This window comes from Musa acuminata, chromosome BXJ2-7, assembly GCF_036884655.1.
Source record: "Musa acuminata AAA Group cultivar baxijiao chromosome BXJ2-7, Cavendish_Baxijiao_AAA, whole genome shotgun sequence".
Lineage (NCBI taxonomy): Eukaryota > Viridiplantae > Streptophyta > Magnoliopsida > Zingiberales > Musaceae > Musa > Musa acuminata.
Window position 1 is genome coordinate 2,517,840 of NC_088344.1, and position 15,952 is coordinate 2,533,791.

The following is a 15,952-nucleotide window of genomic DNA, read 5'->3' on the forward strand; positions in this document are numbered from 1 at the left end:
TATATATATATATATTATAATAATAATATAAAACACTAATAAGAAAGAAAACCCTCATATCCTCTCAGTCATTCCTTCATCCCTTTCTTTAGCATCTCCTTTCCTCCTCCCACTCTTTCTTGTCACTCACCTCCTCCCGCTTCCATGGCGATCGCGCACCATCATTAGGGATTCCGCCTCGGTTGGTGTGCTGCTAGTATTTGCCTGCAATGGGCAACCCCGCGGAGGTCTACTTCCAGGTGCTCAACATTGCCAAGGACTCCTCTCCCCAGGAAATCCGCACCGCCTATAGAGCCCTGGTCAAGAAATGGCACCCCGACAAGCACCCTCCTTCTTCCCGCCCCGAAGCCGAGGCCAAGTTCAAAGCCATCTCTCAAGCCTATGAGGTGTCCCCTCGGTCTCTTTCCAACTCCGTTTCCTTCTTCTCGTTGTTGTTGCCGTCGTTGATTCTGTTCTCTTCAGGCCCTGAATGATCAGCAGGAGAATAGATCGATGGTTGGGGCCAATAACGATCGGCCCGGAGGCGGCGTGGAGCCGCGACACCGGAGCCAGGAGCTCCAGAAACCGCGGTGCGCGGGCAATTCGGCGAGGGAGTTTAAGGATGAGTACCGTTCGACCAAGGCCGGCGCTGTGGCGGCCACGGCGGTGGCGAGGCCGGCGTTCTCGTCGTTTTCGGGGCCCGTCAAGACAAAGCCTCCACCCGTCGAGAGGAAACTTGAGTGCACGCTGGACGAGCTCTGTCGCGGCTGCAAGAAGGAGATCAAGTTCACGAGGAACGTCATCACCAACAAGGGGTATATCCTCCGCTCCTTCTCTTTGATTTCTATTTTCTTTTTGGTTATTTATCGAGTGATTAAAACTGAGATTGGAAAGTGGAAATTATACTGAATAGCCACAATTCGTAGCTGCTAAATTATTTCAATCTAGCTTTATCAATTCCATGGAAATTTCTCTGTTTGATCTTCTACCCAAAATTCCACAATGTCAAGTCTAGAGAAGATAAAGAACTCAGAGTTTGGTGTATGTTCTTCTCATATATATATATATATATATATATATATATATATATATATATATATAACTTTCAGAGATCAGATATTCTATTTATTTATTTTATGAGTTGGATTGTAGAAAAATCACCAAGTAAATTCCATCTTCAGAACACGCAATTGTATATAAACTGTGCTACGATTTCTTCAAAATCACACTTGTGTAACTTGTTGTTTAAGTTGAGTAGGTTTTTAAGATTGTCCATTTTGATCTTCCATCATAGAGAGGGTAATGTTTGGGGGCTTAATTCTTTATTTGCATAATTTAAGTAAATTTATAATCGGAAAATTTATTTAAGTATTGACCCATTGGAGTAGCTCTGCCTATGTACACTGGAATCTTAAAAACAAACGTTATCACCTCAACTTAGGCCTGATTAATTCACTTAATTCCGATGTTAGTTGCAACGTGAGGCTCGGCATTGATGTTGGCAAAGTCATCAAGAATGCAAGTTCTTTTCTGTCAAAACCTTCTTTAACCTGCACCTTCTAGTTTATCGAACAATCAGATTTTGTCTAGCATATGTACAGTCCCAAATGCTAGTATTTGTCTTTCACTCTGTAGAGCTCGTCGGCAAGCTAAACTTCTCAGTTTTATAGCAACTGATTAACTGGCTCGGATCTATTGCTCGAGTAAACTCGAAGGTTGTTGTGCCGTCTGCAAGATGGTTAATTCGGTGTCCAGATGGTGGAAACATGAAGTTGTCATGTATTTGATTCTTTTCTTCTGTAACAACAATGCAGATGCATCATAAGCTCAGGAACAATGAAGAATTTGTTTTATGTAGTCTGAATTTTCAGTTACATACGCAGCTTTTCTGGTCAGTTCAAGATTCTAACTTTTTCTGACGATAATACCATGAGCTGACTGTTTATGTGCATGCTGATTTTGTTTTGGTAGATTAATTGTTCGCAAGGAAGAAACACAAACGGTCAGAGTCAATCCGGGATGGAAGAAAGGAACAAAGATAACATTCGAAGGGATGGGGGACGAGCGACGAGGTTGCCTCCCTGCCGATGCCATCTTCGTGATATCAGAGAAAGAACACCCCGTTTTTAAGAGGAAAGGCAATGACTTGGTCATGAAAGTCGAGGTTCCTCTGGTGAATGCTCTCACAGGATGGTTCTTCTCTTTCCGTCTTCTAACCGGGGAAAAGATGAGCTGCTCTTTCCAGGACGAAATCATTTACCCGGGATATGAGAAAGTCATCAAAGGCCAGGGCATGCCCTCAGCTCACGACAAGGGAGTCCGAGGAGATCTGCGAATTAAGTTCCACATTGTCTTCCCGACTCAGTTGAGCAACGAGCAGCTTTCAGGTATCAAAGAGCTTCTGAAGGACATGACCTGAACTCGAAGCTAGATTCGTTCTTCCACTTCGGTCTCACTGTGAATATACGAATCTTATTCGTAAATATTTCCAGATATATAGAGGAAATGTCAATGTAAGAGGTGCTCGTAGGTCTGAGAATAAAGTAGTGCTCGTCGCACACCCTTTGTTTGTACTCTTTATAGTCGAGGACATGATGGAGATGTTGTATCTTCCTTTAGGTAATGAGGTGCTTTCTTCAAGCAGCCACTCAAGGCATAATATTGATGATGATGTCCTCTTGCATGCTTCCTTGATGTGCCAATGATTCTTTGCTCTCATCAGAATGCTTTCAGACCCGCCGTGCCTCTGATGTGTACAATACTTTCTATGGGAGGAATGTCCACATTCCTTGAGTTCTTTCTTTCCCACCGGATGGGGTTGCAGCAAGTCTTGCTGTTGTCTTGGCTGCTTTCCATCGTCCATGTGATGGCATAACCAAACCTGTACTCTTACAGGAGCCCTCCAAAAGAGATTACCCTATCCACCGAGCAAAGCATACAAAGCTCTCTCTGTGGAATTGTATGTCACCACCACATTCAGCAGCCCACATCTTAAAATTAGGCAATCGAAATGTCAGGTTGATTCTATTCATGAAATCCCCCCACACAAGAAGAACTAGACGTTCGAGCAACCTTTTTGTCACCACTGGATGATCACTTTCTGGGATTCATCATTGACAGAGCCCACTCGATTAAAAAGAAGATGATTGTGTTCGAGGTTGATCCACGTCTGCGAGTCTATCATTTCGAATAAAGAAACTATCTTTTTAGGCTTCTGGTCATCCAACTCATAAAGAATAAATAGGCTTTGGCGTGATTCTAAAACCTTATCCCCTGTTTGGTGTACTAACAAATATTTTTTAATTAAAAAAAATAATATATATATATATATATATATTCTATTGAGAAAAGCATGGCTCTTCATGGATCTCCAGGGTGTCTTGTGGGTCCAAGTCAGATGACCCATCAGATCACGATCAGACGACTGTGATGTGCCGTCTGTCACCCATCGTAAAGCATTGGTCCCCAAGGTGGCACCGTTCATCTTGTGGCCGTGGTCACCGTAGCAATCGTGTCGATCTGAGTTTTCATCGAAGCTAATTATAAATTATCTCATTTTTTTTAGTATTTTAATTTTTAAAATTTAAAAAATTATTTTTTAGTTAAATCTTCTTAATATCTTGATGATCTCTTCACTTAAAAAAATTTACATTCAAATCTCTATAATTATGAAAGTGAAATTAATTTTACCGACATTAGGATAAAATATAGATCGAATCGGAATTACCTTTTGCTAATCATTTTTATATAATTTGTGACATCGACAAGGACGATTATCGTGTTGTTTTCATCGATCACCACCACAATAGTCACACACGATTATTACGTGCTATATCTTTCGTTGAAATTATCTTTTTATAAATTATTTTCATGTTATTTATGTACGTATTATTACATGCTATATCTTTCGTCGATAAAACCAACGCCGATAGGATAAGTAAATAAGATTAAAATATAAAAATTTTAATATAAATTTTTTAAGTGTAGAGATCATGATGCTAAAGAGGTCTAACCGTAAGGATTTCAATATAAATTTTTAAATCTAGAGATCAGTATATAAAAGAGATGTAGGATAATCTATAATTAATCCAATGCAACACTACCATATGAGAAAAGAAAGATTGGGAGGAAGCCGAGAAGCGGTTGCATCAAACGATTGATCTCTTGAGATCGCACAAGGAGGTGTTTCCGAGGTTAAGGGTGGCAACAAGTGGATGCATCAAAGCCCATCAACCACTCGGCTCAGAATCAATATCACTAGGAACTGTTTCTACTCTCATTAGCTTGAGATAGTTGTGAGCTTCTGCTGTACGAGGGTTGCGATGAGCGTCTGATTTGTCTTCACTTAATTTTGTGTCGTGTCCATTTTCATGTTAAGGTTTGTCGGAGTTGCAAGTGCTTTTGCTCTTATAATCTCAGGGAGGAGGATTCGTCTTTGGTTAATAATAAGGCTAAATTTGAACGTTGATTTGACTTAATGATGAAGTTGATTTGATCGAGTATTATAACGTTGGGTCATTGTTTCACTTTACTTGGAGGGCCAAAAAGATGCATGTTTCTTAATATTCTAATTTGTTCGACAAAACTCTTTTTGGTAAGCTTCGAACAAAATATTCTTAAAGAAATCGTTTCGATCGAAAGATTTATCTTCCCGATATTAAATTTGATAGGATATATCCTGACAATAATTATAGTCCACCAACGGACCGTCACAAGGAGCTGACATGGAGGTCGAAGGTCAGGTCATCCCCTCACTCGATAGTAGGGCAATGACCTGTCGATCGTCGTGGACAATAGTCCATGACGAGTAGTACAAGTCGACCTTAGCGGTTGTCAAGGATAGTGGCATCTAAACGGTCGAACAAATTGGCGCCCCTCTTTTGTCGATCTCTGCGGATGATAGGTCGTAAGGAGTTGCTTGAGCCGACCTCGCCAACCACTGGGGGTAGGGGTCCCCGAGCGACTAAACATACCTATGCCCCTTCTATTAGCCTCTACTAATGACAAGTCGTAGGGAGTCATACGGATCAATCGTCCACATGGATAAATAACAAAAGGAAAATATACTACAATCATGAATGGTCCCTTCGGATTGCCTAGGTATAAAAGTTGACCCTTTGTGCCTGCCTAAAAAGCCGGATCTTTCTCTCTCATGCTGAACCCTCTTGTTCTCGTTGCTCCCTCCCCATATCAACCTTTGTGCAGAATCTCCAAGGAGATCGGAACCCACATTGGATGCACGAACAGCATCTCAAATCCACCTTGGACACCTCGTCCCCCATTGCGGCCACCCCGTCCGTTCATCTCAAGGATTACCTTCAATGACTCTGTGCTTTTAAATCAAAACCGAGCCATGCTGACTTGGTCGACGACATTGAGATCATAATAAAATCGAGCTCATCACATGATCATATACATAACGTTATATTTTAGTTCCTTAGCTATATGTTCAAACTAAATGTAACGTTCTTGAATTTTATGTTGATCATATTTTTCTTTAATTTTTTTAGATTGAGTTTTCTTATTAAACATGCATCCACTTTTTCACTATTTCCAAGTCATTTATTATCTTTGCATTAGTTAATTTCTATAGTACTATGTTGAAAAATAACTTTGACAATATATCGTTAAGATTAAAGTTCTAATTACTAAGAGATCGATTACCACTCCCTCATTATTAATCACAGGGATTTTATTAATTTTGTACGAGGATATATTCTTAACACTCCCGCTCACATAGAGATTATTAAGATTAACTCAAATCTAATATGTAAAATTTATATTTAAGATTGACAAATTCATCTTATTAAATTAGTAAACACCGTAAGTCATCTAAAATCTCGAGTCTTTAAATTGAGACAAAATCTATTCTTTTACACTCTTAACAGCACTTACTAGTCTTTTAATATACATTTCAAACCTAAAAACTCATATTAGATAGAATCTTATTCCGACTAAAATATTAGATCCAATATCTTGTTTGTGCCTACCATTACTACTCCTATGAAGGAGTCAAGCTGTCATTAGATGAGTAATTTATATAACATAGCTGTCACCACCATATTGATGAAAAGAATAGAAGATAAAAATAATTATTGAAGAAGCTTTATTGAAGAAGCTTTATTGAAAAAGTGAAGAAGCTTAAATACAGTAAGCAGATTAGCAAAGACTACCACGATGAGGAAGATGAGGATTGACCGTGGAGCCTCGAATAGAAGATAATAATAATTATTAAAGAAATTTTATTGAAGAAGCTTTATTAAAAAAGTAAAGAAGCTTAAATACATTAACATGTTCCCTTTCCTATTTATATAGATTACGAGAAAGGATTTTTCAGATTTCTTCATATAATTAAAAAAATCTTATCTATCACATATCCTCTCTGCCGTAATCCATTGTATTAACTATATTCCACCATTAGTTCCAGTTTGTGAGAGTGGCTACCCACAACTTAGTTCCTTAATGCTGCTGTGTTACGTGAGATAGTGTCTCCGTGTGTCACATGAAGGTGAACGTGCGCCATTGTGATCCCATGCATAGAATTCATGTGTTAGCAGATGCTACGCCGACGATCCTTTCGGCCACATCGGCTCCCATCTTCTCAAGGAGAAGCTCGTTGATCTCTCCGAGACTGTCTCCTCGCCTCCCTCATCTTCCTCTTCTGGGGCTGCTGCTGTTTCATCTCCTAATCCTTGTACCTCACCGTCGTGCATATATCCACTGGTCCACCTTCTTCTGTTTCAATGCTTACAATGAAGTGCATGACAGCAGCATCATATCTCAGTCCTTTATCCTCCTCTTCATCAGCTCAGCAATTCACAACTCAAAACCATTTTAACACTCATCACCAATAACTTATAACCCATAAAACAGACAACCAAAGAGAAGTGCACGGGACCCATAATATCCAGAGACATATATCATATGTTCATGGTGTATATGAGAGAGAGAGAGAGAGAGAGAGAGAGAGGTCACTTAATTGGTATTGAAGAGGGGCATGTACATGGTGAGCTGAAGTATTTTATGAGTATATTAATTGCTAGTAAATATGAATGTACATGGGCTATTATTGCCCATTAAGAAGAAGGGAAGGAGAGAGTCCCAAGCTATTAACTTCAATTAACTGCAAGTTATTGCTGTATTAATTTAGGTCACTTACATCTCCTGATTGCCTGCAGTAGGCAAGTAATGATGAAAGCAAGCAAGGAGAGTAATACTTCACCTGAGCATTGGTGTTCACAATACAACTGGAAACAGCATTTCTAATTACCACAGGTATAATGTCTGCCACCTCCCATTCATATGCAAATGCTCAATCATCATAAAGGGACATTTAATACATTCTAGCCATAATAGTAAAAGATATTACGTATATACTATCATATATTTCATGTCCTTATCATAGAAATAAATATACATGAATTATAAGTAAGTCCTTATTGGAAATGTATATGATAAATAGTCCATCAGTTATTATAGACTCCAATATTAATTAGGAAGTCTGCATGTTTCAACTAATATTGTAGGTGTAAAAGATATATGAGATGAAATCTAAACTTCGATAAACGGATCCATATGTCCTTAACTGGAGCTTAGGTTCCACTAAGATTAGCACACTATTTCTATATGAGTTACTATGTGTTGAGTATTTATTATGTTAGTCCAAGTTTGAGTCAATCTTGGATCATGACAATTATGATATTCCACTAATTTAAATGAATTAACTTTCAATATATATATATATATATATAATATAATTCTTTTGAAGGATATATATGGAAAATAAATCAAATTTCAAGGTGACATATGTATATACACATGATCAGTGGGGTGCTGAACAGTATATGCCCATAGATATCATTGTTGCATATCCCACTCTCTGCAAGTCTAAAGCTCACAAGTCCTCCTTTACCTTTCAAGCACCCTTCTTCACTCTGTCGACATCACTTGTCATCACTGTCTTGGACTTTCCCCACCACCACCACCAAGAGTCTCAACTAAGCACCACTCCTCCTTCACTTCCTCCCTCCATCTCTGCCACATCAGAGCAAGAGGGGAGAAAGAGGAGGGAATGGGCAGCTCAGAGGAAGAGAGGCTGGTTCAGATGGTCCATGACTTCATGGAATCAGACGCACCACCACCACCACCCACCACTCCATCCACCACCGGAACCACCTCCCTCCACCAGCAAACTCTCCTCCTCCTTGAGGTCTTTAGTAGACATCTCCTTAGTCCATCTCTTCACTCCATGCATGCACTGGTTTTGCAATGATATATCTCTTCTCGTGGTGATCCTGTTGGTGACAGGGAATTCTTGGGGACAACACGCATGCTGAAATGGAGGTCTTTGAGAAGGCCCTGAAGCATGTTAGGGATGCAGGGGATGAAAGGAAGAGGAGCAAAGTGAATAAGAGGCTAATGATGAGACTAAGAATGGATGGCTATGATGCTTCACTCTGTAGGTCTTCTTGGGTTGCAACCATGGAGTGTCCTGGAGGTGATGCTTCTCACTTATGTTCTGCTGAGGCGGAAGGTCCTCGTTCTTGCGTTTGTATCCATATTATAGGCCTTAATCCATTGTCTTTCTTAATATTTCGTGGATTGTAGAGAGAAGCAGTTTGCATTGTGCTCTGAATCAGTGCAGCCAAAGCAAACTTTAACTAGTCATCTTCTTCTTACTGCAGGTGATTACGAATTCATAGATATAGTAATGGTGGATGGGAATGGTGTCTCAGCAAGGATAATAATAGACATAGACTTCAGGTCCCAGTTTGAGCTTGCCAGGCCCACCTTAGCCTACACTCAGCTCTCCAGCATTCTGCCTCCTATCTTTGTTGGCAAGGAAGAGAAGCTTAAGAAGGTTGTCTCCCTGCTGTGCTCAGCTGCACAGCAGTCCCTGAGAGAGAGGGGGCTCCACATCCCCCCATGGAGGAGATCCAGCTACATGCAGGCCAAGTGGCTCTCCTGCTGTCAGAAGGCTTCAACCATTCCCTACACCAGCAGCTCCATCCAGGACATTGCCAAGCTCAAGGGAAGGCATGCCTCCACCAAGAGCAAGGGTAGGGATGCTGAATCCAAGGGGCCAAAAGGGTCTGCTCTCTCCAGCCAGTTCTCTCACCTGAGTATAAATTGCTGCTAAGTTGGATTCCAGTCTTACATTGTAGTTTGTGGCCTCATGAGTTTGGGTCTTTGGGTCACCAGGACTTTTGTCATGTCTTTCTGCATCGAGGCACTGAATCAGTTTTGCTAAAGGAAGTAGTGAGAGTGAGACAGAGAGAAATAGTTTTGGAATGTGAGTCCATCTTCTAGAAATAGATGGGACGGTCATTTTGGCGGGGGTTGGTGGCTGCCCCTTGTAAACACCTCCTTGCCTGGTTTTGGCTGCTCTCTATGGGAGCATGTATGACTTTTTGTCCTCCATAAATATGTTGCTGGTTTGAAGCTAAGTAGCAGTCTCCTATTAATGAGTGCTCGCTGCAGCCAAAACCACTGAAGAGAAAAGAACAGGGAGAAGGTTTTGGTGCTTGGAATCTTCTCAAAAGTGTGAGGGTGGGGATGGGGAGGAAAGCATGGGCCTGACATCAACTCCAACTCAATCCATATAACTGCAAAAAGCATAGGTGTGTGTATATATATATCAACATTTTCTGTGGATGAGGGAGTAGCAGGAAACAAGAGATTAATGATGTAACATTTATCAGTGAATCTATGTGGAACTGTCCCTTTTCCCTTAAATGAAGAGCAAAGGACAAGGCCATGGTTTCCAAATGTCCATCCCCAGCTTTAGGGTCCTCTACATTCATGCAGAGAGAAAGAGAGAGAGAGAAAAAAAAAAAAAAAAAGGGTTGCAGTGCCAGTATGTGTCATGGCAATAAAAATAGAGGCTTGAGCTGTGGTGGGGGTTGTCATGAGAGCAAGAGAAGGCCAGTACAAGAGGGAGTAAAGGAGATCATGGTAGGAACATATTTGCAGATGTAAAGACATTAACAAGGCACTTAAAGTGTAATGCTTCTCTTAGTTGGGAGACAAGCAGGACATGGAAAGAGTTGGAACTCATGGGCTTCTTGTACTCTCTGCATCTTATTTTTCTTCTTGCTTGTTGGAAGGAATGAGACCTTGAGTTGCATGGTTGCCACTTGCACTGTGATTCCTATATATCACACTGGTTTACTGCAACTTCTTGGCAAATACTGCCACTGCAAGAAGCTACTAAGCTTCAGTTTGCCTGCAAAGAACACAAGCTTTAGTTGGTGCTGATGCTTGACCTCTACTTCTCTATAAAGATTAGCTACCATGAGGAGATATGAGATGTTCTCTCTCTCACCCAATTTATTGAAACACTAATGAATCTGATGTGATCAAATGCCAAATTTCAACACCATTCAACTCTTCTTGATGTGGGGCCAAATTAACTTTTCAATATCATCCCATCAATTTTGAGTAATAAAATATTTGATTTTTTACAAAGTTATTATATTAAAAGGAGAATGGTATGTACTAAACCCTCCTTTTTTAAGATGTAAAGTTCACCTAAATTTGGATATAAATGTTCGTCATTCTGAGATTACTTGATCTGCTAATTTATGTTGATGTCAACTCACACAGATCTCTCGTCCACCCAAATGAAATGATGTTGAGGTGATGTGATGTCGAAGAGTTGCACCCGTCCATTCATGCCGCCCTTTCCCTCGCAGTAAATGTCCACACGTCCCATAATTACCGATAGCCCCTCCAAAGTACCAACCGTGCCACGGTGGTTGTACCCACCCGAAATGATGACCACCGTCGGATCTAGTGGGTCCCCAGCTTGCTTGTGGCTCACACCGGTGGGTCCCGGCTCCTAACTCGGAAGTGGCGTCAGCTGCGACAGGCGTCAGATCCGGACCGCGTGATGTAAAGTGGACGGCGGTGATGACCGGGCGGCCGGAAACCGTGTCAGATTGATGCGGTGCACGCATCTCGATGCAGTCGTGTTCGATGAATTCTATTTTGCCAAATTGGAAGGAAAAGATGAGAGATTGATTTGATTCCTAATGATAAATGAGTATGCACATATATAATGAACACACTGATGTTTATAAGAGGGTAGAGCTGTGGGAAATACTCGATCTTTTATTGTAGGCATCAAGTTGATGTGCAATTGCATCAAACCCTAATTCACGAGCTACAAATCGTAATCTATGATGAAGACGAGGTCATCATACAAACAAAATTATCGTATCATTTGATCGAATCTATTGGACCACGTAAATTATGTGATCCATATCAGTCATAATCAACTAATTATCCTTGCATATTTTATCTTTTTTAATAGTCACCCAAATAACGTGCGATCAGAATCATCGAATTATCCTTGTATATTTGATCTTTTCGACCAGTCACTCAAATGAGACGTGATAGATTGGGCTTATATTGATAGATATCGATTGATTGGTTGAGATGAAAGATTCCATGAATTATGATCAATAAATAATCAAAATTAATAAAAATTAGAATTATAAAACAATTTCAAGGAGTAGAATTTTAGTGCTATTTCTTTTTCTTCCACTCCTATTTTGTCTGTATTTCTAATATATATATATATATATATATATATATATATATTTGTGTGTGTCGTTGTCGCCGTGACACCGCCACGTGAGATGGCCCCACGTCTCGACCCCACGACAACGAAGGCCAAGCGCACACTGTGGTCTTCGTCTACTACTCGTCAAGCATGGAGTGACTCCAACATCATCTTCCAAAGACGACATGCAAAACCTGTTCATCAAAATGCTACCCATTGGATCAATTCAACGCTACATATGTCATGGTGATATGGTTATCAATCTGTTCTCCGACGAGAATCTTGTGGAAGGGGCATCAGGGTTCAGTAATCTAATGCCGAAAGAGAATGATCATTGCAATAATATAATCTACTGGTCTCTAGTGAGGATGATCGTTCCAGTAAATGTATCCCTGTCGACCCAGCGATTGATTTGGTTCTCTTCACTGTCCTTAGTGACTGGTTTCTTCCGGAGATTTAGGGTCAGTATTCAACGTGCTTCTTGGACTATGTCGTACTAGGAAGTGAGTTTCTCACCCTGCGTCTTCCCATTTCTACTCCTTTTGGTTGTCTACTAGCAGCACCAGCAGCACATTATTTACTGCTTACTTGAACCTTCCTTCTTGCAGCTGCCAACCATAGTCATCTTTATATACTCCTAGCAGCGGTCATGCCTTCCATGTCACAGTTCGAAGCTTTTCTTGAGAAGCACTCAGATTGCTGCCGTTTGAGGCTGTGGAAACAGAAGTCATCCATGAGAATTATGTCTTCATCTTCTTCTTCTTATTCTTTTTGTCGATGGGAGACCAGGTGAGACCTTCCCCTGCATCAGACTGATGAACATGAGAGGGCTAAACACCGCATCTCCCAACCTCGCAGAAGGACGGTATTCATCGGCTATAAGGTCCATTTTCCTTCTTATAGATCATGAATTATTCTGGAATTGGTTTATCCTGTAGTATCCTATTGTTCTGCTCTCTCTCTTCTTATAGATGATAATGTTTGTGACATTTCGTACTGTGTAGAGCATTTTTTTTGTGGTCAGTGTGATGGAGAAATCTTCCAATTAAAGAACCACTGAAATAATCATAGGAAACACTATAAGCTTCTGGAATTGTGATTTCTCCATCGCAATGACCAATAAAAAAATGCTCTGATCTGGCCATCGTGATTTCTTTCTGCAACCAGAACGGCTATTTCTGTGACTCAGAATTCTGATCATCCATGTCATGAACACCATCTTTGATTGTTGAGGATGCGAGTCTGGTCATGCTTAATCTCCCACGGCATCCCTTTAGTTTAGCTGGACAACGATGACAGCATGAGAGGGGCATGCACCATGGAAAAGAAGGTTCCCTGCATCAGCCACCGCATAATCTATAGCTGTCTCTGATCAAATTTGTGGGTGTGAGCTTGAGCTGGAAGGCCATCTTTTATGTCACTGCACAATGTACGATGTCGATGGATGAATGAAGAGATAGATGACAGAGGAACACAGATTAAGATGGAAACATTAATGTGCCAGAGGAAGCGGAAAAGCAGAGGTGGCAGTGAATGTGGGAAAAAGCAGATATGGGATTGAATGTCGAATGTCCGTAGTGTACAGTGATGGCTAAACTTCTAATGGATATATAGATCTCATTGCATAATTTGGAAAGAGAAATTATCTTTCCTTGATTCATGCCTTGTGTGTTTCTGTTTCAGTGATGAAACAAGCAAAAGAAAGATGAGGTGCAGAGATTCCAGGGAAGGAGACAGGTACAGGGTCATGTTTTCGGGTTGGAGCTCAGGCTGCAAGTTCCACTCATTGAAACTGGCCCTGTTTGTGATGACATGTTGTGCGGCCTTAACCCTTCTCCACTGCCCAGCAGCACATAATGAGCAGCTCCTGCAGTCCAGTTCTAGGTTTGTAGATGTTGGCTGTCAAATGCAGGTCTAGATTTGTAGACGTTGAATGGTTTGTTTGCGAATGCAGGTCCAGATTTGCAGATGTTGGGCGGATTTGGCAGAAGAAACTCTCGGATCCTCGATACTTGTCCGATTTGGATGTTGATTGGCGACAGGTATCGGATGTTCTCCGAAGCGTAGATGGCAGAGAAGGAAGTCTCAGGATTGGCATGCTCAACTTCAATGTCACGGAGATCGGCGTGTGGAGGCGGACGATGCCAAATGCAGAGCTTTCTGTAGTGCAGCTGGACTACGCAGACACGAGCATCACTTGGGATGTTCTCTACCCCGAATGGATCGACGAGGAAGAAGAAGACGAAGTGCCTACTTGTCCATCTCTGCCTCAGGCCCGACTAAAGAAAGGATCAAGGTTCGATGTTGTCGCCGTGAAGCTTCCCTGCCGCAGGTCGAAGAGCTGGGCCAGAGACGTCGCGAGGCTGCACTTGCAGCTCTCGGCAGCCAAGCTCGCGGTAGCTTCTGCAGGAGGAGCCTCCGCTGTCCATGTGCTCCTCCTCACCGAGTGCTTCCCGATCCCCAACCTGTTCAGCTGCAAAAGCCTCGTCGGAAGAGAAGGCAATGCTTGGCTGTACAAGCCTGACGTACCGGCGTTGCAGGAGAAGCTCCAGCTTCCGGTCGGGTCGTGCGAACTCGCGGTTCCACTGAAACCAGCAGGTGAGTTGTTCGATCATCTTTGTTTTCTACCATGGCAATGAATCATCATGTTTCTTCCTGCAGTGCGGCCGCAAGCAGGAGGTCGAGGAGCTCGAGAAGCTTATGCCACGATACTGCACTCTGTGGAGGTATACGCCTGCGGGGCGATCGCCGTGGCTCGGAGCATCCGCTTGGCGGGGTCGACGAGGGACCTCGTCGTACTGGTGGATGAGTCGATTAGCGGCAGTCACCGGAGCGGTCTCGAAGCTGCAGGGTGGAAGGTCCGAACCATCCGACGGATCCGAAACCCCAAGGCCGAGAAGAACGCCTACAATGAGTGGAACTACAGCAAGTTCCGGCTGTGGCAGCTCACTGACTACGACAAGATCATCTTCATCGACGCCGACCTGCTCGTCCTGAGGAACATCGACTTCCTGTTCGGGATGCCGGAGGTGTCCGCGACGGGGAACAACGCCACCATCTTCAACTCCGGCGTGATGGTGATCGAACCCTGCAACTTCACCTTCCAGCTGCTGATGGCTCACATCGACGATATCACGTCGTACAACGGGGGCGACCAGGGCTACCTCAACGAGATCTTCACGTGGTGGCACCGCATCCCCAGGCACATGAACTTCCTGAAGCACTTCTGGGAGGGCGACAGCGAGAGGGTGAGGGCAAAGAAGACGGCACTGTTCGCGGCCGAGACGCCCGGCCTCTACGTCCTGCACTACCTGGGGGTGAAGCCATGGATGTGCTTCCGGGACTTCGACTGCAACTGGAACTCCGTCACCTACCGGAGCTTCGCCAGCGACGAGGCGCACGCCACGTGGTGGAAGGTGCACGACAGCATGCCGGAGAGCCTTCAGAGCTTCTGCCTGCTGTCCACGCTGACGAAGGCTGGGCTGGAGTACGCTCGGCGGGAGGCGGAGAAGGCGAACTTCCCCGACCGTCACTGGAGGCGCAACGTGACGGACCCAAGACGCCATGTGTGCTTCGAGAAATTCTGCCGGTGGCAGGCCATGTTGCTTCACTGGGACGAGCCGCACGCATCAATCACCGGATAAGAGCCATTACCACGAGCTCCGCGGCGGATCCCCGCAAAAGAACCTCCATGTACTACTCTGTCGAGGTTTACAGAGAGTCGTACATGGAGGAGACAGAGCAAGCTTTAACTTGCAGAAAAGCTATATATTTATACTGCACAATGTAGGCAACAAAATGCCAGAAGAATAAGTGCATCCTAAAACATGCAATAAGGACATGTTGACATAGTTACTTAATCTTGTATCAACTTTGCATATCCACAGGTCTCTTTACATGGTCAACTTCAACCTATAGATTAATCCTGAAATCAAGCTATATATATATATATATATCTTAAAATGTAAAATTATTATTTTAATCTTTAAATTTAACTTGTACCGAATTACCGTTGTGGGTTTAAGATACAGGACACTGATTCCCACCCAATCTTAAGCCACCACTGATCCGTAATCCTGGTTTCCTCTCCTAAACCATGGGTCCCACTGTCAACAAGATTCCCACGTGAAGTCAAAGGTAGATAGATATGGAGTGACACTCCCCAGTCTCCCAGTGGTCGAGTAGTTGCTCGCCATTACCTCCTTCAATGCCATCTCCAACCTAAAAACAAACCGCTCGATCTTAACAATGATATCCCTCCCAATCCTCTCCGAATTCCACCTCTGTAACAATGGAAACACCCACAGGAATCCTCGAAACCACTGCACCCACTTGTTCTGTTCTTGCTTCTCAGAAACAGCAAAGCACAGTTATTGTGGGCTTAGCGTGCTTTTTGGATTCCATCAA

General features: G+C 42.7%; 3 protein-coding genes across 3 annotated transcripts; all 3 read left to right on the forward strand.

The window, feature by feature from the left end:
* Nucleotides 1-56: 56 nt before the first annotated feature.
* Nucleotides 57-2,650, forward strand: LOC135616603 (uncharacterized). The gene is made up of 3 exons (XM_065115961.1): nt 57-386; nt 463-794; nt 1,951-2,650. Exons 1-3 carry the CDS (start codon nt 210-212, stop codon nt 2,396-2,398), a joined length of 957 nt encoding a protein of 318 aa, XP_064972033.1. The 5' UTR covers nt 57-209; the 3' UTR covers nt 2,399-2,650.
* Nucleotides 2,651-7,931: 5,281 nt separating this feature from the next.
* On the forward strand, nt 7,932-9,419 carry LOC135616191 (uncharacterized). Its single transcript, XM_065115380.1, has 3 exons — nt 7,932-8,188; nt 8,287-8,476; nt 8,664-9,419. The coding sequence occupies exons 1-3, from the start codon at nt 8,051-8,053 to the stop codon at nt 9,116-9,118; spliced, it is 783 nt and encodes a 260-aa protein (XP_064971452.1). The 5' UTR covers nt 7,932-8,050; the 3' UTR covers nt 9,119-9,419.
* A 2,629-nt stretch (nt 9,420-12,048) lies between these two features.
* On the forward strand, nt 12,049-15,450 carry LOC103990777 (UDP-glucuronate:xylan alpha-glucuronosyltransferase 1-like). The gene is made up of 4 exons (XM_009410039.3): nt 12,049-12,428; nt 13,229-13,429; nt 13,500-14,143; nt 14,207-15,450. The coding sequence occupies exons 1-4, from the start codon at nt 12,361-12,363 to the stop codon at nt 15,187-15,189; spliced, it is 1,896 nt and encodes a 631-aa protein (XP_009408314.2). The 5' UTR covers nt 12,049-12,360; the 3' UTR covers nt 15,190-15,450.
* The last annotated feature ends 502 nt before the right edge of the window (nt 15,451-15,952 follow it).

Bases quoted from the DNA above. Each gene is read 5' to 3' on its own strand.
- LOC135616191 (XM_065115380.1), top strand. From the start codon at position 8,051: ATGGGCAGCTCAGAGGAAGAGAGGCTGGTTCAGATGGTCCATGACTTC. The intron at 8,189-8,286 runs GTCTTTAGTAGA...TGTTGGTGACAG, and splicing joins AAACTCTCCTCCTCCTTGAG to GGAATTCTTGGGGACAACAC. The intron at 8,477-8,663 runs GTGATGCTTCTC...TTCTTACTGCAG, and splicing joins AACCATGGAGTGTCCTGGAG to GTGATTACGAATTCATAGAT.
- LOC103990777 (XM_009410039.3), top strand. From the start codon at position 12,361: ATGAACATGAGAGGGCTAAACACCGCATCTCCCAACCTCGCAGAAGGA. The intron at 13,430-13,499 runs GTTTGTAGATGT...TTGCGAATGCAG, and splicing joins CTCCTGCAGTCCAGTTCTAG to GTCCAGATTTGCAGATGTTG. The intron at 14,144-14,206 runs GTGAGTTGTTCG...TTCTTCCTGCAG, and splicing joins GGTTCCACTGAAACCAGCAG to TGCGGCCGCAAGCAGGAGGT.
- LOC135616603 (XM_065115961.1), top strand. From the start codon at position 210: ATGGGCAACCCCGCGGAGGTCTACTTCCAGGTGCTCAACATTGCCAAG. The intron at 387-462 runs GTGTCCCCTCGG...TGTTCTCTTCAG, and splicing joins CCATCTCTCAAGCCTATGAG to GCCCTGAATGATCAGCAGGA. The intron at 795-1,950 runs GTATATCCTCCG...TTGTTTTGGTAG, and splicing joins AACGTCATCACCAACAAGGG to ATTAATTGTTCGCAAGGAAG.